Source organism: Octopus sinensis, linkage group LG3 (assembly GCF_006345805.1).
Source record: "Octopus sinensis linkage group LG3, ASM634580v1, whole genome shotgun sequence".
Classification (NCBI taxonomy): Eukaryota; Metazoa; Mollusca; class Cephalopoda; order Octopoda; family Octopodidae; genus Octopus; species Octopus sinensis.
The window spans coordinates 85,429,837-85,455,188 of NC_042999.1; the positions used below are offsets into that span (position 1 = coordinate 85,429,837).

A 25,352-nucleotide genomic window follows, 5' to 3' on the forward strand; every position below is an offset into this window, starting at 1 on the left:
AAAAAACTTACATACAATCTTAAACAGTAGAGCTGAGTTAGATATTATGAATGACAGATATGTCTCAGAGAAGATACATGGTCTGCAGTGGGTTGGATCAAAATTCATAGATATTTGTGTAAAAAAGAAAAAATAATCCATTGGGTTGTTTTTGTTCTTTGTTAAAATGGGGACTATGAATTCATGTTTACCACTTATGTGACTGGCAACCAGTCAATTAAAACTCTTTCTTCTCATCCACCTTCATCTCCTGATGGAATAGGGTTCGTTTTAACTCTCTAGTGCTCTACTATAAATGAACTACCACACTATATTGTGAGTATAACATTACAGCGTCATTGTATGTTGGTTTACAAACAATTTATTCTGAAATATATTAGGCCAATCATTGAGAGCAACATTGTTATGTATTACTTTGATTTTGACTTCCAAATAAGTCACCTTCAAAATAACTGAAGACTGTAACCTATCTGGCCTAGGATACTATATAGTTATTTTGTTGCAAAAACATTACTCTTATTCTTAAAATATAATGGAACATAAATTTTATTAAGTAAACAAAACTCTTCAAAAATAATATAAATGAAGTAATGATTGGTGTGAAAACTTTATTTAGGAGTTTAAAATTAAAATCCCTCAGGATTTGAAAGTTCATCTTTCAGAAAAATCTATAAAACTGGTAAATATTTGCAAACATAAATATTCAAAATATACAACAAATTTTCTACATTTCCTCTTTTTCTTTCTGTTTAAGAACTTGCCATGTATTTTTACCCATTACTTCAGGACGAGTTGTAACAAAACCAGAACAAGGAACTTGACCAGGAACTTCACATATACACCAACGAGAGCAACCATGACCAAAATTTGCAGGATGTACATTACTTTCTTTGGTTGTGGCATCTGTAGAAAGGGGATTTCTATAAAAAAAAATGAAATAAATGAAGACTTCTATGTACAATCAGTGAATATGTAATTCTATGTGAAAAGATGCACAAAGCAGTGATGGAAGGTATACAAACTTAGAACTAGTTCAAATATATTTGAGAGGTATTTGAACCTGTATAGGATTTTCGCTGCAGTTTGTCACGGAGAAAAAAATTCTCACTTGAGGCAACTCTGAAGTGACCAGGAAGAAAAGTTTCTTTACTGTAAATCAGTAAAGATTATTAACACCTTTTTGTCTATAAGAATTTTTTCTCCATGACAACCTGCAGTGGAAAACATTTACATGTTCAAATATCTCTCAAAAATATTTGAAATGATCTTAAGTTTGTATACTTTCCATCACTGCTTCATACATGTACTCATATATTTATTCTGGCTTGACAGCTTATTTACACTATCAGTATACAATTTTTATTGATTTGCAGTAATGGAAGTTTCGCTTCCTAATCAGATCAGAGTTGCCTCTCTTGGAATCTACAAAATACCTCCTCAACAAGTCTAACACAAACATAAAAATATCTAGAATTGTCCAACACATCCAAATGTGCAAAATCAATGCATAATTATAAGATTTAAATAAAAAGAATGGGTTGTTAAATAACTCCATTTAGCACTTTTCAAGTAGCTCTATTAAAATAGTTACATAAATATTCAACAGCAATCCATAAATACAGCTTGAATGTTTTTGGAAGTTGTACACTCCATAAAAGAGTATTTGGGTGAGATGTCTGCAATGTTTAGTTTAATATACTACTCAGCTTTTTTTTTTCCATATCCAGAGGTTTTATTGTCACAACTGATTCAGGCTGACTTTGATAATGCATCAATTTATATTTCCATGATTTATTAAAGAGGCATTGTAGCTCTTTATAAAATAATTAAATGGAGTGTTCCAGAGTATCAAAGATATTAGTGTTAAATAGTTCTATTCAGCTTTACTCAAGCGCCTGTATATTATGGAGATACCTGTTTGTCTTAAGACAAACACTTACACACCCTCATGTACATGCACACACACATGCACATCATGTATACATATGTAGAATATATAAATTAGAGAAAAACCACAATTATGCAATTCAAACAATGATAGACATAAACCAAATCATAAATAAAATATATATTGTTTTAAAACATATAACTAGATCACAAAAAGAATAAAAATGAATAATCAATATATAATAAGTAAAAGAACTACGTCAGATTCTTAGCTATGGGTTACTTAGCATGTCCCAAAATTACTTCTGGAAGGTCATTCAAAGATACCCTAAAGGTCCAGGGCAAATGAGGCCAGTCTGTTCTTTAGCTATTCATCTAAGAGAAGGTAACTCCATAACTACTGTTCTTGTGGCATTTGTTGCACCAGACCAATACAAATTTGAAAGGTAAGAGGGAAAGGACTAGCACCCCTGCTGTCTTGTAGGGTAATTTATTGAGCATTTAAAAAAGACTAAGAAAGAAAACCCCTACAGAAAATCCTGAGGCAGATATATATAAGGCTGTGGAGTTGGAGTCAGAGCCGTGGAGTTGGAGTCAGAAACAATTAAAGGGTAGCTGGAGTCGGAGTCGGTAAAAGTATACTGACACGGATTCCAACTCATTTATTTTTTAATATAAACTAGTTATAACATATAGGCCTACTCAAAGTACAAGTGTATGCATATGCTTTATAAGATATGTAGACCACAATCCCTTAATTACATAAAGAGAAGTCAGAGGTGCCAATAGTACAGGAGTTGGAGTCGAAATTTTTTGTTTCAACTCCACAGCCCTGGATATATATCATCATCATCATTGTTTAATGTCCGTTTTCCATGCTGGCTTGGGTTGGACGGTCTGGAAAACCAGTGGCTGCACCAGGCTCCAATCTGATCTAGCAATGTTTATACAGCTGGATGCCCTTCCTAACGCCAACCACTCTGAGAGTGCTTTTTACGTACCACCAGCATAGGAGCCAGTCAGGCAGGCCTGGCATCAGTCATATTCAAATAGTGCTTTTTACGTGCCACCAGCACAGGAGCCAGTGAGGGGGTACTGGCATCGGCCACGTTTGGATGGTGCTTTTTATGTGCCACCGCCCAGGAGCCAGTCAGGGAGTACTGTCATTGGCCACATTCAGATGGTGCTTTTTACGTGCCACCAGCACGGGAACCAGTCATTGGGTACTGGCATCAGCCACATTTGGATGGTGCTTTTTACGTGCCACCGGCAACTCCATAAATGTTGCAAAGATATTGACTCGTCTCCCCTTCATGGCATGTCCATGATTAGCAAAGAGGTAAGGAACTTTCTTCTGGAACAGCCAAAGCACAGCAGAAGTGGTTAAGTTACTGTCTCTGAAAAACTGTAGATCAATAATAGAATAGATCAACCATATCTATACATGGAAGGCTTCTTCCAGTTTTCCTCAATCAAACCCACTAACAAGGCTTCAGTCAACCCATGGCTATAGTAGAACCCAAAGTTCTGCACTGTATTCACTCATTCCATTTGACTGATATGTGGTCTTTGACTAAGTTGTGATACAAATATACACTTTAATTTCTACAAGGATTAAAGATTATTTAAAGTTCAACCTAGACTAATCTTCAAAAACAAAAAGTATTAAAACATACTGGGTTTTACAAAAGATTTTCCTAATGTGTTCATGAATTTCTTCTTGTTCTTTGTTGTAAACATCCATAACAACTTTTTCACCAGAATCTGTAAAAGTAAAAGAATTGCTAAGTAGAAACAATTACAATAGAATGAATATATTGTGATTTTGGGGAAAAAAAAAGTTCTATACTAACTTTGAGGATGTTGCCAGATGTATTATTGCTCATCTTTTAAATCAAGATGTCTGATCCAAAAAATAACCTATCCAGAGCTATTGCTGTGAAAGTATATACAATTCTTGGATGTTAGGCTATTAATAGGCCATTGATTAGGCCATCTAATATGAAAATATATTCACTTGAATTTTCCTTTAAGTTTAGCATGATCAAAAGTTTTTCACATTTCCCAAAATGAGTAAATTAAAGGTAATTTATTTCAAAACTGTTTTCTGGCTGATTTACAATAACTTATTCCATGCAAACCTGATCAGAATGACTTCTGCTGGAGCAACTGTTTTTAAAGTTAGATAACTTCCTTCTACTATGAAGTAGATGCAGAACTTGCCTTTTTACCATCTATTCACATCACCTCTCAGCACTGCTCAAAGCTGGGAGGTAATGTGAATAGATGGTGTGTGAGAAATTTAAAAATTGGGTAAGTAATACAATATACTGGAAGTTTCAGGATACACAGAAAGAGAAAGAAGTTCCACAAGGTGGTATTCAGATGAAGAAATATTTTTAATTCTTGGTGTAAGGTTTAGAGAATGACAAACTTGGGTTGCAAGAAGCAAAGAAGTTGGGGTAATTAGTGATTTGACATTTAATTTCTATGAAGTTTGAAGAATATGAAATTGTCATAGTAGAGATGGAATGCTAGGTATATTTGAATCTTTTAGAGAGTTAACTGCTCAGGGGCTAAAGATTTTTTGCTATAAATACTATTAAATATTTAGGTCATTTTAGAAAGCATTTTGTGCAGTAGAGGAATATGTAAGCTGCACAATACTAATTAATTTAATGATAATTAACAAAATTTGAAGAGAAAGAGATAACAGTCCAAGGGAGAAACTTAAGTTCAATATTTGAGAGAGTTTTCTACAGCTCACTTAAGTGGTTATGGTATGGCTAATGAAGAAAATTTAGATTCATATAATCAGTTTAATACATCATGTACTGGAAGGTTAGTTGGGTCACAAAGGCTGCATATATTTCGTTTTACAAATAGGATGTGCGACATCCTTTTTTTAAGCGAGTGATTATGTGAATCATAGAGTAGAATCTATATAAATGAAAACTATATTATTAGTTGCCTTGGCTCTTCTCTTCGGGGTTCAATAATACTTCAACTCCCACTAACATGCTACAAAGCCCACAAGAGTATTGCTCCTAGATCTTGAATGCTGTACACAAACAGATATCTTAGAACACAACCAAGAAGCAGGCTAATTAGTGATTGGTATAAAGTCACAGACACACTACAGTCTCTAGTCCACAAGCATACTTTCTCCTCCCTTTCCTTTTCTACTGCAATTCAAATAACCTATGCCCTTAGGAGCTGACTGTATTCATGCCACTTCTGTTCAAGCTCTCCTAAATCACTAATTTCTCCTCCACTCATCACCTATATTGTGTCCAGCATCCCACCACCACCATCCAGCTGTGCATTAATCTCTACACCCAAACCTTCCTCCCCACAATGTCAGCCTTTAGAACTCCTTTTCTCTTTGTATCCTTCCATAAGCTATCAACTTGCATCAGTTTAAGCATTAATTGCACAAAGGCTTGTGAAGGCCATGGGTACTGCTCCTTCCCCCAGATCCAGTGTCTAAAAAAAACAAAATCATAAATCGTTTTATGAAATGAGCAAAATATAGAATATATCTTACCTAAAATGAACTGTATAAAAGGTGTTGGTGTCATATTCTTCATAGTGAGTATTTGTAGCTTGGGATTTTTATACTGTATTTGTGGAATGTGCCAAAATTGAAAGTTGCTTTGAATAAAAAAGAAAAATTTATAAAGTCATTAAAAACCATTTAATAAGATCATTAGGGCTTTCATCATGGTTTTCTATATATTTGACATTTAACAATATATGTTAACAAAATTATCTATAATACTTATATGTGTGTGTTGTGGCTGGTCTTTGTGTCAATTTGAACTGAGACTTTTTTTCCAATTAGGGAAATCTTCATAAACAAAAGCCAGATCTTTCAAACTGAGTGATGACATCATGAAAAAAAAAAGCCTGACCAATAGCACACACAACAACTATACAGCAAACTCAATGAATGACATCAACATAAAAAAACAGAAAACGAACAAATCAAAATCGTTGCTTTCAAACCAGTTAAGAGTCGGTCAAGATCTAGGATCAGGACAGAAAGGTCAGTCAGGTAGACAGAACAAAAAACAGAATGCAGCCATGCCTTCATGTCATGTTGAGCTCCACTCAGTGTCAGATGTCGACAGCCAGACCCACCAAATATGAAGAGTCTGTAGTAACACAAATGATCCGCATTCTACTAGCTTAAGAATTCTCTCTGTCTTCTACACCTAAATATAGAAACTGTCAACCACACTGTTTCCTAAAAAAGAACTTTCTTTCACCTCAGTAGTTCCTCATCAGATGTCCTGTCCAGTACAACATCTAACAATAAGCATTACTTGAAAACAATGACTTCTCTCATCCAGCCAGCCAGCTTTCCATTCATCTAGTTGTTAATGTGATAACCACCACCTATATTAGTATGTCAAGTTCATATAACATTACATTGTGTAAACATGTGTGCTGACAAGCCCTACTACCAAATTCTAAGAGCTACAAATCCTAAACGAAACAAGTATTGAAATTTCTACACTTAATGCTGACACCAGTACTAATAATAAAACATTCCCAGGTAATTTCCAAAGTTCATACAAAGCTTTGAAACTTCAAAGTTATGTTCATTTACAGAGTACAAGGGGAAAAAATCTGTTTCACTATTCTTGATAAATGTTTCAACAGCAAAGGCATATTGTGCTCTGGTCCAAACCATGATGGCAACTAAGAAAAAATAAAAAAACATTTGCTACCTGAAAACACCATTAATCCCTGCCAAACTGCACTGGTGCCACACCAATGGCCACATAAAATATGGGAGGTTTTTCAGTTGCACCTTGTGTTATAACCTTCCTCTTCTTATGGCTGAGTTCCAACCCAAATCCACTTGTCACACCTCTTGGTCCTGGATACATTCCAGGCCAGTGTCTGAAATCAAGTTATCAATGTAAGTGTGACGAGGTAAGCATCACCATGAAGTAGATTCCACAAGACTAATTCAAATGTTTGCAGTTCAGGGTGGCATACACAGCGACCAGATAGTCACAGCTGTCTTGGCCTGATCTTGCTAGCTTTTGGCAGGTCTCCATAAAGGCATTTGTTTCTCAAATGTTACTACCATTCCACATTTAGGGCCGTTTGTAGTATCCTTGTGTAGCAGCCATCTAACCTGTTCAATAATTTCTTTGTCAGTGTCTGTGTTTCACTGCCATATAATAATACTGATTCAACAGCTGAACCCATTCCCACAATTTTTCCACCCATCAAAGTGTTCAACCATATCCTCCACATAAATTCCAATGATGATGAAGTAATGATTATGTGTAAGCCGGGGGGGGGGGATACTGTCACTAAACATCATGGAATAAATATGTCTGGAGTCAGAGTATTACCAACATGAAAGCTCGAAATTTCGTTTGCAAGATTCATGATGTGAACTCGTGTTTTAAAACAAATCTTGATGTATCTTGTGAGGGTCATTATGCCAACAATAACACATGCACTGGTTCAATTTCACTTCTTTTTTGTTAGTCAGTTGGTTAGTTATCTAACCAACCAAATTAATAACGTGTCCTCTCCTCCAGATCTTAGAGATTTGAAACAAACATGAAAGCAGATTAATTGGTTAGTTAGATAACTAATCAATCAACTAACAATAAAGAGGTGAAATTGAACCAGTGCATATGTTTTTTTATTATTGGCGTAATGAATGTCCCAATATACAACAAAGCTCAAGATGTTCTTCAGAAATTTTTTGGTGATAAATCAAAAAGTTCACTAGAAACAGCACACGAATTAGTAATTTGAATGTAAAATTGAAATATGGAGAAAGATAATTTAGCAGCAGTTCATAAAATGTAGCTCATTGAATAAAGGTTAAAGTTTAAAGTGGAGTGGCGGTAGCAAGGCAACTTTGTGGGAATATTTGTAAGAGGAACAAAGCTTAAAATACCTGTACTTAACTGGTATCTTATTTTAAGCATCCCTGGGGGATGAAAGGCAAAATTGATCTCAGTAACCAAAACAAGTACTGCAAATTTTTGAAGACAATTATGCAATGCACCGCTTTGAAAATTAAACTCATTGATTTTCTAATTATGAAACTCTATTAAACACAGTCACAATTTCTATTTTTCAATTAAAAAAAAAAAAGATATTTCATTTTATTGTCACAGAAGGAAAGTGAAAAAGTACTCTAATCTGCATTAAAAAACTGCAATTTTGAAAACGATTTTTTTTTCATAACTAATTTTTCCGTATTTTTAAACGTAGAAATCCTCAATAAAAGTTCAAAACAAAAACTTGACGCGGGGTGGTTACAAATTTCAAAAACTGTTTTCTGAGTTGTTTCTCTTTTTTCTTCCAAATATTTATCTCGTTATTGAAAACATACGAATCCGAAGAAAGTTTACGAAAAAGAGAATAACAAGGGTGCTATTCAAAACGGAGAAATTGAAACGTCCTTAAAACTCAAACTGAGAGCACTTTCGTTTTGTATTTGTCAATACTTAAGTCAATCTTGTGTGTATGGAACAAGATCGGGGTCATTAGATGTAAACTTATACAAGAATTTATCGTAAAAAATATTTTCGCCTAATATTAAGAATTTATAAGTTTTGTTACATATCCAAGCTTCGATGTTCCACGAAGTTTAACCCCACAAAGTTATGACCTCTTAGATATTTTCCTCGTGGTATATCAACTAAATTATCTTTTACCAAACTTAAAGATCTACCTTTCTCAGAAAAAAAAAAAAAAAGATACATTAAACCTAAACCAATAATTTTACTAGAATCGAAAGATCGTCATAAATACAAGCGTGTGAAGTAGAGATTGTGCGAAAATAAACGGTTTCAATAAAAAAGAAATTAGTTGTCATTGATTTAAACGCAACAACAAAACACTTACTAAGCTCCTTTACTTGCTGCATGTCCTGTGTTATAATTAATTATCATTACTTGAACATTTTTCTTAAAAACAAGTGCCCCATTTTTAAGATATTGTAAAGTCCTACGAATAGGAGCACGACCTTTCATAAAAGGCATGTTTCTAAGATGTTATTTCTCACGCGAGGAAATATCTCCGAATTTACTTAAAACGACATGTTATCAAAAACAGGTAACTGTTGCAAAATTTGAAAGGATTTATTAAATGATAAAATAATAAATAGTCAAAAAGTGTTATATATGAATTTATAAAACTACAAATTATACATGAAATTATATCTCTTTTTCAATCACTTTCATTTTGAATTACGGCAAATGTCGTAAAGTAATAGATTCATACAAAGCAGACGAAAGAATGGCGACTGCGGCACCGCTGTCACATCAAGGTCGAATAGTGCTGATTGCAGCACTGGCTGGGGGTTTATTTTTTCTTGGATTTATTTTCAGTAAAAAATACTTCAAAAACAAAACTAAATTAGGTAAGTAATTTTAATACATATATGTTAAACTCTATTACTCTCTTACTGTAAAAATGTTAACGAAAAGTTTACATTACATCAAACTATTTCCTAATTTCATTTATTTTAATTACTGGATTGGCAACCGTCAATTAATAACGAAAATTTGAATTTTCAACGTATCTGAATTACAATAATGTCTCATGTTGGTATAAGACCACAATTTCTTTGACTGAATAGACACAGTACATGCCTGGTACTTGTTTTCCATTGATCCTACGAGGATGTAAAACGAAGTCGAAACATGTGGGGATTTTAGCTTACAGTTCTATACTGTAAGCTAAAATCCCCACATGTTTCGACATTAGTCTGTCGTCCCACCAACTTAAATTATCGTTAAGATTTCTAACACTGACACCAGGCAAAAAAATTTGGGGTTGAGGATGACTGAATCGATTTTAATATTTAACAAGCGATTGTTTTATCTAGCCTTCTGAAGGATAAAAAAACAAAGTTGACCTCATCAGAATTTGAACATATTCTAAATAACCTTAACTAAATAAAACAAATTATTTAGTCTCGCGCTGTACTTTTGCCATTTCTCCCTTTAACAGTAATGATAATTTCTTAGATAATTTCTAAACTGGCTGGGGTGGTGTAGTTTATTAATTCTACCTTAGAATTTGACTTGTACATGTTTTATCGTCACCGAAAAGATGAAAGGCAAATTCACTTCCGGTGGGATTTAAACACCAATGCTCTACTGATTCTGCATGCCGTTGCACCTTCCATCAATAATAATAAGTTATTCGAACAGTCGGATATGGGTGTGGCCACAGATGATACAAAAGCCCTCGAATGGGTGATTATCGAGTGACCCTGAAAAAAGAAAGAAAGAAAAAGGTGTGCTGATGAATATACTGACTTGACTCCCAAATCCCAAAAGTTTGTGAGCATCAAGCTTAACAATTCAGAAAATGGAGTGGCCAATCACTTAACCCAAGCAACAGGCCAAGAATTGCAACAAGAGCAAAAGCAACATCGTTCTTTACAGTAGCAAAAGGTACATCAAGTTCAGCTGCAAAAGGAGAAAAAACAAACGAAAGCAACCAAGACGAAATAACAACCATGCTTGCTGGAACAAATGCAGTAACCACACATGGGTGAGCCACTTAACTACACAATTCTCTGAAGGAATTGCTGGATTTTATAGACTCTAAAAACGACATAAGTTTAATAATGCGCAAGGGACTTGGTGCACTCACCATTTCCAAGACTCAACAAGGAAGGGTTCTTGTTAAAACTACGATTTACAGTATTTTGAGAAAACATTTACCACATGATACAGAAGAATTTAAAAGCTTATTCGGCAGAAGGATGTTAGAAAGCTCATACAAAGGCCATGGAAAAGGACCAAGCCAAGTGATCACCTTTTTTTTATTTTTTATTTCTCCTCTTCCTCTTGAAATGGCAATACAAAGAATAGGTTGTTGCATAAATGCTCATGGCCTGGGGTAGCATGAAAGCAGGGACACCTACTCAACAATCCTGGGTCACTAAATCTGAATGCACTAGCCATTATCAAGACTAGAATTTCTAAAACACAATTGTTTGCTCCCTTCTAGGTGGCTACAAGGTTTATGCTCCTTTAGTTGACCTGGATCACATGGTCTGGTAGTGCTGTTTCTGAGAGGCCTGGGTGTAAAATGAGTACAATTTTCCCAGATCCAATCAGTAGGTTGGTAGTCTTACACATGAACAACAATGAAAGCAACAGTAGTCTTCAGACAGTGGCTGTCTATGCTCTGACAGGAGCTGGACAGCTGGATTTCTTTAGACATCCAGAGACTTTCCTGGAAACATCTTACTCATTAATGTTCATGGGCAGTTGAAATAGGATCTTGGATGCATCCAAAGATTACATGGGAGTATCTGATTGGAGAGTAGGAGGGCAAAAGTCTCATAAACTTTCTCATGCATTTCCAATGGTCTGACAGCTTTTTGCTTTATTTTCCCCAATGCACAATATGGACATGGTCACACAGTGGCATTCAAGTCATAATTAGTTTGGGTCATTGTCAGGTTAGCAGACAGGCATAGTAATAAGGTGCACATTGTTTCAGATAGTTGGCTATTCGGACCACAAATTTGTAACATTTACAGTCAACTTAGAAAAGATGTAGACAGGGACCAGGTTACTGGAAGATGAACACATCCTTCCCAGCACTGAAAGATTTCAAGGATCAGATTAATGTACTGATTAGGCAGGAACTGATGAGAGCTATCAACAACAAATGGAGAATTTAACTAAAACGAAAAATCGGAGAAGCAACAAGTGGCCCTCAACCATTTCTTCAATGCAAAACATTAAGATTTTGTTGTCTAAGCTTGTGTATGTGTATTGAAACCGGAAGGTACAAAAACCATCTGTTGGGCCCATGTGATGGAGGTGCAACACAGCAATAAAGTTAATATTTGGTTTATAGCAGACCAAAGCAAGCATGTCCTCTCCAATTTCAAACAAATGTGAACAGTATTTCAGTAGTACTTCAGTGAAACAGTCTTCGAAGAGCAGTGGACTTGAAACAGTGGGCTTTGAAGCCTACCCTGACAGTTTACCACAATTATCAGACAAGGAGAGTGGGTATTGTGAGAAGCTGATTTCAGAAGGTAAAGTGACATGTGCTGAAATGCTGTGTGGGACACAAATTGCCAGGACTAGAAGGTCTGCTCAATGAACCATATTTCCACATGTCAAATTTGTTCATTCCTGTCTTGGGAGCTGTCCACTGTAGTTGACAACAGACTGGGAACATCCCCAGTTGAGTGAGTTGGGGGTGGTGGCACTGTGATAAGAAAGGATTCAAACAAGGAGGATGTGATTGAAAATTCCAGACCCATAATTCTACTCAGTATAGACTAAAAGTACTCACCAAGAGGCTGATACTTGTTGGTAGTGTAGTAGGAGACATGCAAACCTATGCAATCCTGATCAGATTTGTCCACAACAATCCCCACCTTATGCAATACATAGGGTGAATCAGGAATAGATCTGGCTTTGGATGGGTGCTGGTCAATTTGAATCAGTTTGAGGTATTCAACCATGTGGACATTTGCTACCTGTCAGCTATCCTAAGAGCTGTAGGCTTCCGTTCTGTCTTCAGAGGCTAAATAACCACAGTGTATAGCAGCATCTGGTCAGTGAACAAATTAAATAGCCACTTCTCAGAACCTTCTGTTATTGAATGCTCAGTCACCAAGGATACTACTCCCTCTTCCCTCACCTGTATGTCTTACCTCTAGAGCCTTCACTGCCTAGAATAGAGAGTTTGAGGGCTATTTCACTGGAACTGGGTCACAAGAGAGCCATGTCTGAATATGCAGATGATGTCAATCTTCAAATATGCATGTGCTCTCCAAACTGAAAGAGTACCAAGTATGTATTGGAACACACATAAACCTGGGCAAGTCAATGAGCTTGCAACTAGCCACTCACAGAGGCAAGTCATATTGACCAGCAGCGATCTCTATCAATGGATTGAGGGCCCAGCGAAAATACTTGTAATCTGGTTTGGACCAAACTTCCTGCTGAGTAGGAACTGGAAGAGATCATTAATAGGGTAGCCAATCTTACTCAGAAATGGACCAAGACAAAGATGTCCTTGAAAGTTCAGAAAAGAGTAGCTCGTGCATTCATTTACCTCAGTAGTGTACAATTGTTTGACTGTCACATCTTGTCCTAAAAAATATCTGACCAAGTTGGAGTGCTTGCTTTTCTACTTCTTATGGTAGGGTCAGGTTTTGAAGGCCAGGAAATCCATCTACTGTCAATAAATACTCAGTGAAGAGTGGTCTTGGGATGCTGTTCTTGATAATGCACTGCCATACTTGCAGAAATATCTAGATCACTGTGTTAGTGTTAATGGCAATGACGAAAAAAAAAGGGTAAGTGGACTGGTGTGGGCTTCTTTTGTGTGACATGATTTTCCACAGCACATCTCACATATGTGTATGTATATATGTGTGTGTGTATGTATGTATGTGTGTATGTTTGTGTGTTGTTATTTATATTGATTTCAGTTGAATATTTATACTTAAGCAACAATTATTTTGTATTACTCTACCTGTATTTTGGATTGTTACTTTTACTGTATACGTTTTACTTATTTAATTGATTGTTTCTTTATAATATTCATCTCCCAATTATTGTCTTTTTCCCCCTTTTTTTTCTTTTTTGGAAGCTAATGAAGAAAAGGAAACTATGAAAAAAGATTGCAAAATACAAAAAGAAGGATTAAAGGATGGTCTAGACTCAAATAGTCTAGGAGATGCAAATTCTGAAAAGCAACTGCTAGAAGCCATAAATATCAAAGAAACATCAGTAAAATTACAACCTGCTGCTGCAAATGAATTTGAAACTTCTGCTCCAAGCTTCAGTCAGCAGTCACAAGATGTTGAAAATTCAGTAGTCAGTTGTCAGTATGATGACACCGAAGAAACTCTTAAAACTGTGGAACATGATATCAATTCTGATTCATCATTTGATTTCTTTGATTTAGCTACTAGTCCCAATGATTTCAAACCAACATTTGAATTTGTTCATCCAGCTGAAAATTTAAATAGGATAAAGAGAAGTGAAAAATCAGATAAAATTAATCATATTTCAGATGTATCTGAAAATGAAGAAGAAAGTACACAAGTTTCTTCACAAGAAGATATTACAAATGCTTTGGATTCAGCAATCAATAATACTGATACCATAGGAGCTGATGAACTGAAAACTCTGGTTTCACTTTTACTTTCAAAAAATGTTGAAATTCAAGAAGCAGCAATACTTGGGATTGTTAAATGTGCTGCATTTACAGACCATCAGGTAAGATGCACAAAAATTTCTTAATAACTAATTGAATAGTTAGTTGTTTGAAGGGAATCTTATAGTAACAACAATTTCTTTAATAATAACAATATACTAGTGATGTGAAATCTATCCCTCTCGTGCTAACATGAAAAACTATATGTGGAAAATAAGTGCTAATACTTGCAAATAAACATTCTTTAATAGAAATAATAATTTTATGACGGTACTAGAAATTCACTTTATTGAATTTTTTCTTTTTTCTTTACCAGAATTCACTACGTGAGTTGGGTTGTCTAGAAAAGCTTAATGTTTTGCTTAGTTCCTGTGTCACATCTTTAAAAGTTGGACATAATATTTCACCAGTTCTTATTGCATCAGTTGCTAATGCAATTTCAAATATGTCTGTCAATGAAAACAATCAAATTATGTTAAAGGTAAGTAAAGTCGTTTTTTGAATATGCAAAATCTCTTTCTGTTGTTTTAGCACAATAACAATTGAAAGACATTTTTGTTCACATTTCTCAAGAATTATCTTTAACTTAAATTAACAAAAATTTAATTTATATTTTTTCTGCACAATAATTTTTTAGTTAAATTTATTTTGTATTAAATGCATATAACCTTGGAAACAGATGAATATTCTTTTAAAAATGTACTCCTGTACTTCTAAAAAAAATATTAAGAATGATTTTTAAAGAATTACTGTAAAATATACATTTCAGATTGAATATCATCAGTGGTGGATTAGCAGAATCTTTTGAACATTTAAGAGAAAAATGAATGCAGAATCTTGTTACTGCCTTTACATTCTGACTTCAAATCTCACTGAGATGAAATTTGTCTTTCATCATTCCAGGGGTCAATAACTTAAATTGGTATAAGTACAGGAGTTGGTTTAATATTCCTATAAGAACATCCTTGATGTGAATGGAATTATAATAAAATTCAAAGCAGACTATTAAGTGATTCAGCTAAGTTTAATACCTATTTCTTTACTACCCACAAGGGGCTAAACACAGAGGGGACAAACAAGGACAGACAAAGGGACCAAGTCGATTATATCAACTCCAGTGCATAACTGGTACTTAATTTATCGACCCCAAAAGGATGACAGGCAAAGTCGACCTCGGCGGAATTTGAACTCAGAACGTAATGGCAGATGAAATACGGCTACGCATTTTGCCTGGTGTGCTAACGTTTCTGCCAGCTCGCCACCCACCATCTAAGGCTAATACCATTAAAGCAGTAGTGAGCATCATAAAGCATGAAGTAAATTTCTAGGGAATCAACTTGGCAATACAGTTTTAACCCAGTCTTTATCTGGAACCCTTTCACTTCACTAATGTCCTTGGAAAAGAACGTCATAAAAACTACAACTTTATATTTCCCTGCTTCAGATAGTATGAGATTAGATTATAGAGGTAAAATATGTAAATTAAATGCAATGGTTGGACTGTTGAGTAAGGTTCATAAGATAAGCTATGTAAAATTGCTAGAAAGAACAAATTGAGAAAATGACTAGCTATCAAAAATATTTTTCGGTTTGTGCAGGAAAGCCAACCAGGATAAGATGGGCATAAGGAAATGGATGTTACATACTAGGTAAAAAAAAAAAGTGCCATAGTTGATGATGGAATCTACTGACAGCCAAAGAAGTAATCAAACAGTACATGAAAAGATACAGAGTTACAAATTTGTCTAACACATGCTAAATGTGAAAAGAGGTGTTAAAAATTATGGTGATGAGAGCTGCAGCAATGATGACTCCAATGGCTTTGATCATGGTGATGTATTTATTTATGTGTGACAATGTTTAGCCCTTCTTTTCTTTAGGTTTCATGCTTTGAGGAAATAACTGTAATGTGGCAACAAAGATACAGTATGACTGTTTTTCCATCTAATCTATTATTGTATAAGTGAAGGCTTGGTGGTATCCACAACAGAGGCAGGCAAGTGAACTCACTCAGTGTGTTGTAGTTTCAGCATATTTGGATACAAAAAAAAAACATATTAACAACCTAACACAAATTTTTTAACCTAGAATATTTCAGCTATTTCTATACAGAAATATGTTTTATGTGATTTTCTTTCAGATTAGGAGAGGGTTTTTAAAATAATGTAATTTAGTTACTCTAGCAGTACAAGGTGGTATCAAAAAGTTCCCAAACTGGTTATGTTTAATAAAAAATAACTTATTTATGTAAGTTTTAACATCATCTTCAAAATAGTTGTCTTGCGCAGCAATACACTAGTCCTAGTGTTCTTGCCACTTTAGGAATCTGGCCTGGAAATAATTTTCTGTAAGCAATTCACTCTGGATCTCAACAATGATGTTAAAACGGTGACCTTTGAGCTATAATTTCATCTTGGAGAAGAGATGGAAATCTACAGGTGCTAATTCTTGATGCACTATACCATGGATGTTGTAAAAACTATGAGCATGCTCTTGATTGAGCTGCAGCTCTGTCATGCCTTCTTCAGTTGTGGAGATGAAGGCCTCTTCCATTGTGACAACTACTGCTTCGTTTCAGGGTCATACCTGTAGATCCAACACTCATTACTGGTAATGATCCTCGACATGAAGGATGGATCATCAATGGCACACTGACAGATATCTTAAACAGACTTCAAAACAATGTTCTTTCTACTCAGTGGTCAGCAGTTGGGGGACAAACTTGGCAGACACAGCATGTTCAATTCAGACGTTAGGATTGCCTGCACAGACCCATATGATAGACCAACAACATCATTAATGTCGTTGATTGTCCTCCAATGATCCTCATGCATAAGCTGATGAATTTTCTCCACATTTCCGGGGGGTGATGTTCGTGGCAGATCTTCGAGATCACTCATCATCTAGGGATGTTCTTCAACTTTTGAAGTGCCTATACCACTTGAAATATTGTGTGCGACTCATTGCCTCATCGCTGTAGTCTTGCTGAAGCACGCTCGATGTCTCTGTAACAGACTTACCAAGTTTAACACAAAATTTTATGGCTCTTTGTTCCAACTTCCTGTCCATGACAAAAATCGCAGACTGTAGCATTCACGTGATTCCCAAAACACAAATTTCACAACTTGTGAAGTAAACACAGTGATGTCACTTGGCACACTGCCTCATGGAGGTCACTGCTAGCTCTCACTGTGCATGCAACCATATACTACCTTCTTTTGGCAAACTACAGAACTAGTCATTATCATCATCATCATTTAACGTCTGCTTTCCATGCTGGCATGGGTTGGATGGTTTGACTGAGAACTGGGAAGTTAGGAGGCTGCACCAGGCTTTAGTCTGATCTGCCAAGGTTTCTACAGTGGGATGCCCTTCCTAATGCCAACATCTCTAAGTGTATAGTGGGTGCTTTTTACGTGCCTCCAGTATGGGGGCCACTCAGGCAGCACTGGCGTCAACCATGCTTCAATGGTGCTTTTTACGTGCCACCAGCATGGGAGCCAGTCAGGTGGCACTGGCAACAACAACATTTGAATGGTACTTTTTATGTGCTACCAGCACAGCACCAGTCAGGCAACACTGGCATCAACCACGCACATATGGTGCTTTTTACATGCTACTGGCATGAGAGCCAGTCCAGTGGGACTGGCATCAACCACGCTTGAATAGTGCTTTTTACATGCCACTGTCACGGGTGCCAATCAGATGGTACTGGCATTAGCAATGACTGATTTCACTTGACTCAACAGGTCTTTCCAAGCACAGTATATTGCCCAATGATTGAAGTGGACTCTTAAATAGGCCAATTATGCAACACTGGCATGGGCCACAGCTACAGTCTCACTAGGCTTACCGAGTCTGCTCAAGCACAGCATATCTCCAAAGGTCGCAATCACTTGTCTTTGCTTTCATGAGGCCCAACGTTCAAAGTTCATGCTTCACCACCTTATCCCAGGTCTTTTTGAGTCTACCTCTTCCACAGGTTCTCTCCACTGTTAGAGTGTGACCTTTTTTGATACAGCTCTCCTCATCCATACGTAGTTTGGGAACTTTTTGATACCACTTCATAGATGTGATTGTGGTTGTTTGGATATATATGTATGTATGTGTGTGTATGTATGTATGTAAGTTATACACCCACACACACTAAAATTGAGTAGTAGACAAAATCTGCTGTCCAGTTTAATGCCTCTACCTGGTACCTTGGGTACCTTTAGCACAGTCCACTCTGTTACAAGTTTGAGGATACCTTCCTCCCTCTCTTGCAATTTTCAGATGCATTTTGAAGGCTCATGAACATGTGTTTTTCCTGAATGAAAGATAAAAAAAATACAATAGGTTTCTCCAGTTTCCATTTATAAAATTCCAAGAGTTCACTTGCATGCATACACGCACGCACACACATTTCATAGGCAGTCCATCAATTATAACTAGTGACCGTGTCCATATGAAATAACTAAAGACGTATCAGAAGTGAATTGTTTTCCTCTAATTTCCCTGATTTTTATCCTTAGATGCTGTAGTTCAGCTACTTATATCACCTTAATTTATATCTAACTACATTGTTATAGCTCAATCAAGGTCTACTCTGATTTTTCATATCACTAGACAATTGCAAGCACAGTCTTTGTTTTGGCAACTGAGTTCCCTCCATATTTTGGTATTATCAAACCAGTGGAGGATTTGTTACACCAATATTTCATCTATGCTAAAGATCATTTGGTCATGCATTTGATCACTGGGCCAAGTAATGCAATGTGTCCTTGAACACAAAACTCAGTTCATGTTTCTCCAAGCTACTCTGTTGAAAATGAATACCAGCTTCCTGTTGTCACATCTTTAATGTTTTGTTGAGTTGGCATCAGGAAGAGTCTCTGGCCGTAGGATATATCTCACTCAGCCTATATCAGATTGGCAAAAATGATTGTAAACGCATTGAGATGAGGATGTGCATGAATGGTTGCTCTATTAATATTATAGTAGCTAGAGTAAACATACTGAAATATATCCAGTAAATTCATTATTGGAAATTTTTGCAAACAATTACCTCATGATAAATACATCACCTGTAATTCAGCTACTTACATCACAGTAATTACATCACAAACCAATACATTATCAGTAAATTTACCATTGTGATTTTTATCTGCAGAGAAAATATATTGCTAATTATTAACATTTTTATTCTCAGAGAATATGTCACGTTTCTTTACCAACGAAAATGATATTCAAAGGCCCAAAAATTTGATACTGATTTCAAATTTACTCAAAATGTACATTAAAAAGAACTGAATCAGAATGATATTTCATGTTTTAGTATTCTTTAATACATTGAATTCTTGCTAGACTTTTTTCTTCTTTGTGTGTGAGTGTGTGTGTGTATGAGAGAGAGATGTGGAATTTCAGCAATAGAAATTATGTAGTAGAAAACAATGAAATTTGTGTGTGCTATATTGGTAAGATTTTCAGAACATCAGAAGGATTTTTATTTTTTTAAATTTCTTTGCTCATTCATAATGAAGTGTGATGTATTTACTATGTGATTAAAAGCTTTGAATAATGCTTGGTGATATCTTTATTCTGCAGATAAAATGTATGATGAAGAGTTTACCAATGTTGTATTTGATATGACAACAAATTTACAGACATTGGCATTCAGTGTAATTACTTTGCAATGAAATTAGCAGGTAATAAAATTGCAAGTGATGTAATTACTGAAATGTAATTAGTCACCATGAATCTACAGTCAACTATTGAAGAACTTCAAAGATTTGTTTATCTTTTCATACAGAAGACAAACTGTATGATGCATGTGCACAAAATGTGCTTGCTACAGAGTTGTGTGAAGTAAGCATTGAATATAGGGAACTTCTTGAGCCTAGAGAAATAAATGAATGAGCTTGATCTGTTGCATGTATAATGTTAACCTGCATAAAAAAGTTGAACACAGGTTAGTCGAGAGAGTGACTTAGCATTAAAAGTATCGTTCTGCATATGTAGGAAAGATAACTAACAATAGTCATGGAAGGAGGAGATGGAAAAAAGTAGTGCAGTCAGATTTCAAGATGGTAATGCCTATGGATGAAATAACAAAAAACCAATATGCTATTTGGAAGACCCAATAAACTCCTGCTAGCACAGAGAGATATGTTATTGCTGCTGTATGTTATAGCCTGGAATTTGCTTTTTAGTCACTAGTATATTGGTATTGTTTAATGTTATGCAGTGTGAATTTGTTTGTTCCTGTTCACCAGATTGGAGTATTGCTGATATATTCTACAACAGCTACACTGTTCTAGATATATAAGAAGTACTCATACAATGACTTTCTGAATTGCATTTAAATAAAAGCCACCCAACTGATATGCAACACTTTGCTCAACAATTCACTACAGTCACTCCCCCATTGTTACATTGCATCTTTCTATGTTTCTTCAGCTACTATTACAATAGATTTTTTTCTCCTTAGAACCCATTCAATGTGTCTGCTTCTCCTCTTATCATCCTTATTGTTCACTCTCAGATCCACCTTACCTCTTGTACTAAAAATTATTTCGCCATACAGCTTCAACCTTTTGAAATGCTTTATGAATTAAATGTTTTCTTTCCCATGCAGCAACCTGCAGAGGTTCAAACAGTCTAGGAGTAGATCAGATATTTGACCAGAAAGAGAAACCCAATATAACAACCTATGGTTCATTGTCATTTACAGGCAGCAAGTGAAATTATACATTTCTGATACTCTTTCCTAAATATTTAGATTCTCTTATGAGAGATGTTCATTCCAACCACAGTTCAGAAACAGTGTTCTAATTCCTAATGAAAGGATGCAGATACTTTTAATCTAACTCTAAGTCTTGCTATGCATGACAATAGTAGATTCTGTAATAAAGGAGAAAGATTTGTGCTAGAGCTCTGATGTCTGGTGGGCTGTGACTTATGTATATACATTTTATAAAGTAACTGCATCTGCTACTTGTGATGTAACTGCTTGTAGAGACTTCCTTAGCTGCCTCAGATTTATTCATTACAATGATCCCAAATGACTCAGAAGTGAGGAGTCAAATATTTACAAAAAGAAATCAGAAGCTGCTAATTTAAATGTAATCTTGTAAAAGTTTTGCTAAAATAACAACATTGACACTTTAGTATATTTTTCTTTTCTTAGCTGTGTGAAACTTTTATTTTAATATCATACAACTATATGAAAGTTTAATGCTAAGTTTTAAACTTCTGCTGTTTTAGGATTTTATTTTAAACATTTCTATCTATATATTTCTAATAAAAAATTGCAATTTACAGGATTCGGTGCCTTTATTGGTAGATCTCATACTTGGTGACCATATCAAAGAAAATGCATTGCTAGCTACATTAAGAGCCCTTACCAACTTATCTACTACAGAGAAACATCATGGTCACTATACACAATTAGTTGAAAATCTCTATCAATTAATAGATGGTGACAATATATCTATCAAACTGCAAGCACTGAAAGTACTAGTGAATCTTTCCTGTAGCTCTGAAATGGTTCGTCACTTACTAGCAGCTAAGGTATGTATACAAAATAGATTTATCTCTAAATTCTAAATTTGCTGAAAAGTAAAAGATGCACAACAGCATCTTCTGTTTTTTGGATGATGATTTTCAGGAATTGCAGTAACAGGTTGATGGTATCCAATTAGTGGAGGGAGGTAAGTTTTCCCCGTGTGTTATGAAACTGAAAAAATGCAAAATTTGTTGAGGAATTGATTCTGAAACCAAATTGTTTTTGATACATGAAACTGTTTGTATTAAATTTGTTTTAACTAACATTTTTTAGATTGAAAGAAAGCAAAAAAAACTTATCTTATTGTTAGTTTTCCCTTCAGGTTTTCATTTAATTAAGGTATGTTATTTTACATCTTCGACCTTATTCAGTTAAGATTAAATATCTGTTGATATATCTGACTACAATTTTTCAAATTTGTCATACCAACCACAATAACAGTTAAGTAATGATATCAGTAATGAGTCACAAGCAAAGCACATTTCCACCTGAGAGTTACCAACATAAAACTGGCAGAGCTTTGACCTGGGTAAGGTAGTGTTAAGATGAAGCAATAGATGTAGAGACCGTGATGGCTGGATTTGGAGGGGAAGAAGAGATGAAGGATGTTGTGAGTGGCAGTGCGTTTTGTCAGAAATGAATAGAAACAAATACTAATTGTCATGTAAGCAGTTTATCTTTTATCCTTATCTTTATCTTTAACTTGTTTCAGTCATTAGACTGCAGCCATACTGGGGCACCACCATGAAGAATTTTCAATCGAATGTAATTACTTTTTATAAGCCTGGTAATATTCTATCAGTCTCTTTTGCCAAACCACTAAGTTACAGGGACATAAACACACCAACACCAGTTGTTAAGTGGTATTGGGGAACAAACAAAGACACACACACATAGATATATATATGCATATATATGACAGGTTTCCATCTACCAAATTCACTCTCAAGGTTTTCATTGGCTCAAGGCTGTAGTAGAAGACACTTGCCAAGGTGCCATGCAGTGAGACTGAACTTGAAACCATGTAATTAGGAAGCAAGCTTCTTACCACACAGTGACACCTGCATCTATGTTTAGAAAGCAATTTAACCTCAATCCCATTTGCATAGGTGTGGGGTAAAATGCAAGTTTTAAAAGTGTTTATTGATTGAAGTAACTGAGGATCATGACTGCAGAGTGAGGTGAGATGGGACAGCTGTTCTCAATACAGTCGAAGAGTAAGTCGAACAAATATTGATTATTGAAGAAATTCCAAGAGTGATAGAGATAGCAGATGAACTTAGAGTAATGGGAAGAGAGATTTTTTGAGTTTGAATAATTAGAAGTCTTTGTTGCTGGTATTAGGCTGTTGTTGTTGTGCCCCATGTTGTCCATGAACATGCCCCTTTTTCTATCTTGGCTAGTCTAATCATAACTGAGACAATATTATCCACTGGTATGATGTTTTTTAAGAGATTTGGCTGTTACTTCTAACAGGGAAAACAATCATGTTGAAGCTTCCTCATTGTAGAGGAGTAAATTTCATAAACATGTAAACACTATTCTTCATAGAAAAGGTTGGAAACAAACAAAAACTAGAACTTGAATGATTTGGAATAGAATCAGAAGTTTAGCAGACACCAAAGAATCCAAAGCTTTTTAAATATAAAAATAGGCTTTCACCCTTTACTGGTGATATCTTGATTATGAAAGCAAAGTTTAATCTATCTCTTTCTAAATAAATACCTCCTAGTATCTTTACAGAATTGTCTTTTAGCATCTACATTCTCTCACTTATACTCTTCATGTTTCTCCCTTCTATATAGTTTCTGGAAGATATCACAAATTTATCAGACAAAACATTTGTAATTTTTATATGTATGTTTATATTTTACCAGATTCAGTTAAAGCATATGCATTTCAATTAACACAAAACATAACAATATTGTTTTTAACTTTCATCTAATGATATATTTTCAGGCCCCACAATCTACACTGGCTCTATTACATCGAGATGTTGAAGAAGCACTTGTGCTACGATGGACAACTTTACTTGCTAATATCGTTCACACAGTTAAAGAGCACAAAATAACACAATCATCTCTACCTTACACAGACAAAGCAGCTTCTCCTGAAACAATGTATACAGCTTTGTATGGTGTCAATATGATAAGAGATCTTAAAAGCGAAGTTTTCTTATTAAGTAAACACAAGAATGAAGACATACGTTATCAAGCTGCACGTATATACAGCGGATTACTTAAATAATATCATTATGCAGAAAATGATGATACTGCAACAGAAATTTTTTAAATCTCTTGACTAAAGTGTTTAAAGACGTGCTGTGGCCTGCAAATCTTATGTTTTTTTAATGAAAGCATATATTTAAATATTACTTTTGTTGAAACTAAAAATGTTAATGGAAGTAAATCAAATGTTTAACACAGTTCTAGTTTAACAGTGCTATAAAAATTTGTTTAGTGTTTAAACTAAAAGAATCATGATTTTTTGGCATATAGCATTACTTGTGAAAAAAAGAACATAATTCAGTTTTAAAAACAACAATATCTATTTACTGACAATGAATATTAGAGATATATTATTTTTATGTTTATTTCCTTGTCCCATAATGTGTTACATGTTTTCAAGCAAAGAAAAGAATTCTCAAGAGCTTGATAGAATGGAAACATGGTAGTGATACACAGTGAGATTAAAGACAGCAATATAAAGAACACCATGTGTGTTACAGGTGTTAGCATAGATCCAGTAAGTTCAAAAAGAGCTAAAAAAGTGGCATTGTGAAATATATGTGTGCCTTGTAAAGAGTTAGCAATAGTTGAAACATTATATATTTTTAAGCTCAAGGAGGAACTAATTTTTCTCCTGAAATTTTGGCTGAGTTTGTCAATTACCATGAAAGAATTTTTAATTAGTATTTAGATTATATATACACACACATACATATAAGCACATAAACATGCATACATATATATACATATGATAATTATTGCTTTCTTTTTATACAGCTAATGATATTTGCCAACTGTTTAAACATGAAGTAAATGTAACTAACTGAAAAGGTTTTATCTTTTAATTTAAGAAAGAAAATTGTTTTTAAATCCGTCAATGAAATATTTCTGTACTAAAATCTCTAGAGCTCAAACTTTGGAAACTAAAAATAACAATTGACTGTTATAAAATCTTTAATTGTAAATTAAATGGAATAAAATATTTTGAACACAAAGGAATAATTGAAAAATCATTACAATCATCATCACCATCATCGTTGTCATCATCATCCTCATTGTGTGTTGAAAGACTGTATCCAGCACACAAATATACAAATTCTAGGCTGCATATAAGAAACAGTTATTGTAACCTTGTTTCAGTCATTAAACTGCAAGAAGGCTCATTTTCATATACTGACTGGGGAGATAGCTGCCCATAAGTGATGCTAGAATCACTGGACTAGACTAGTTTCATCTGTAACTCAGCCATAAATTTAAATGGTAAATATATATACTGACAGTCTGGATTTAGCTAAGCTATTTGTTGATGGAGTAGCCACTGCTGACAAGTCTGCAACTTACAGATGAAACTAGTCTAGTTCAGTGATTCTAGCTTCACTTATGGGGCAGTTACTTCTCCTGTTAGTATATGGTGAGGAGGACAATGTCAGAAATGATAACAATTGAAAGTACCAAGTAAATTTAGGTGGAAGTAGTATATAGTAGAAAATTTA

At 34.9% G+C, this 25,352-nt stretch overlaps 2 protein-coding genes across 4 annotated transcripts; one reads left to right on the top strand and one right to left on the bottom strand.

Moving 5' to 3' along the window:
* Positions 1-583: 583 nt before the first annotated feature.
* LOC115209235 (probable 28S ribosomal protein S25, mitochondrial) lies at positions 584-9,002 on the bottom strand. 2 transcript variants are annotated; one of them, XM_029777509.2, is made up of 4 exons: positions 8,779-9,002; positions 5,435-5,541; positions 3,564-3,651; positions 584-920 (listed from the first exon to the last, which is right to left on the bottom strand). In XM_029777509.2, the coding sequence occupies exons 1-4, from the start codon at positions 8,913-8,915 to the stop codon at positions 725-727; spliced, it is 528 nt and encodes a 175-aa protein (XP_029633369.1). In that variant the 5' UTR covers positions 8,916-9,002; the 3' UTR covers positions 584-724. The 2 variants fall into 2 exon arrangements, with proteins under 2 accessions (XP_029633369.1, XP_029633370.1); XM_029777510.2 differs by lacking the exon at positions 8,779-9,002 and adding an exon at positions 6,624-7,392.
* Positions 9,003-9,020: 18 nt separating this feature from the next.
* On the top strand, positions 9,021-24,521 carry LOC115209234. 2 transcript variants are annotated; one of them, XM_029777508.2, is made up of 5 exons: positions 9,021-9,295; positions 13,516-14,147; positions 14,402-14,566; positions 21,388-21,636; positions 23,591-24,521. In XM_029777508.2, the coding sequence occupies exons 1-5, from the start codon at positions 9,172-9,174 to the stop codon at positions 23,876-23,878; spliced, it is 1,458 nt and encodes a 485-aa protein (XP_029633368.1). In that variant the 5' UTR covers positions 9,021-9,171; the 3' UTR covers positions 23,879-24,521. The 2 variants fall into 2 exon arrangements, with proteins under 2 accessions (XP_029633368.1, XP_036357008.1); XM_036501115.1 differs by lacking the exon at positions 9,021-9,295 and adding an exon at positions 10,028-10,437.
* Positions 24,522-25,352: the final 831 nt, after the last annotated feature.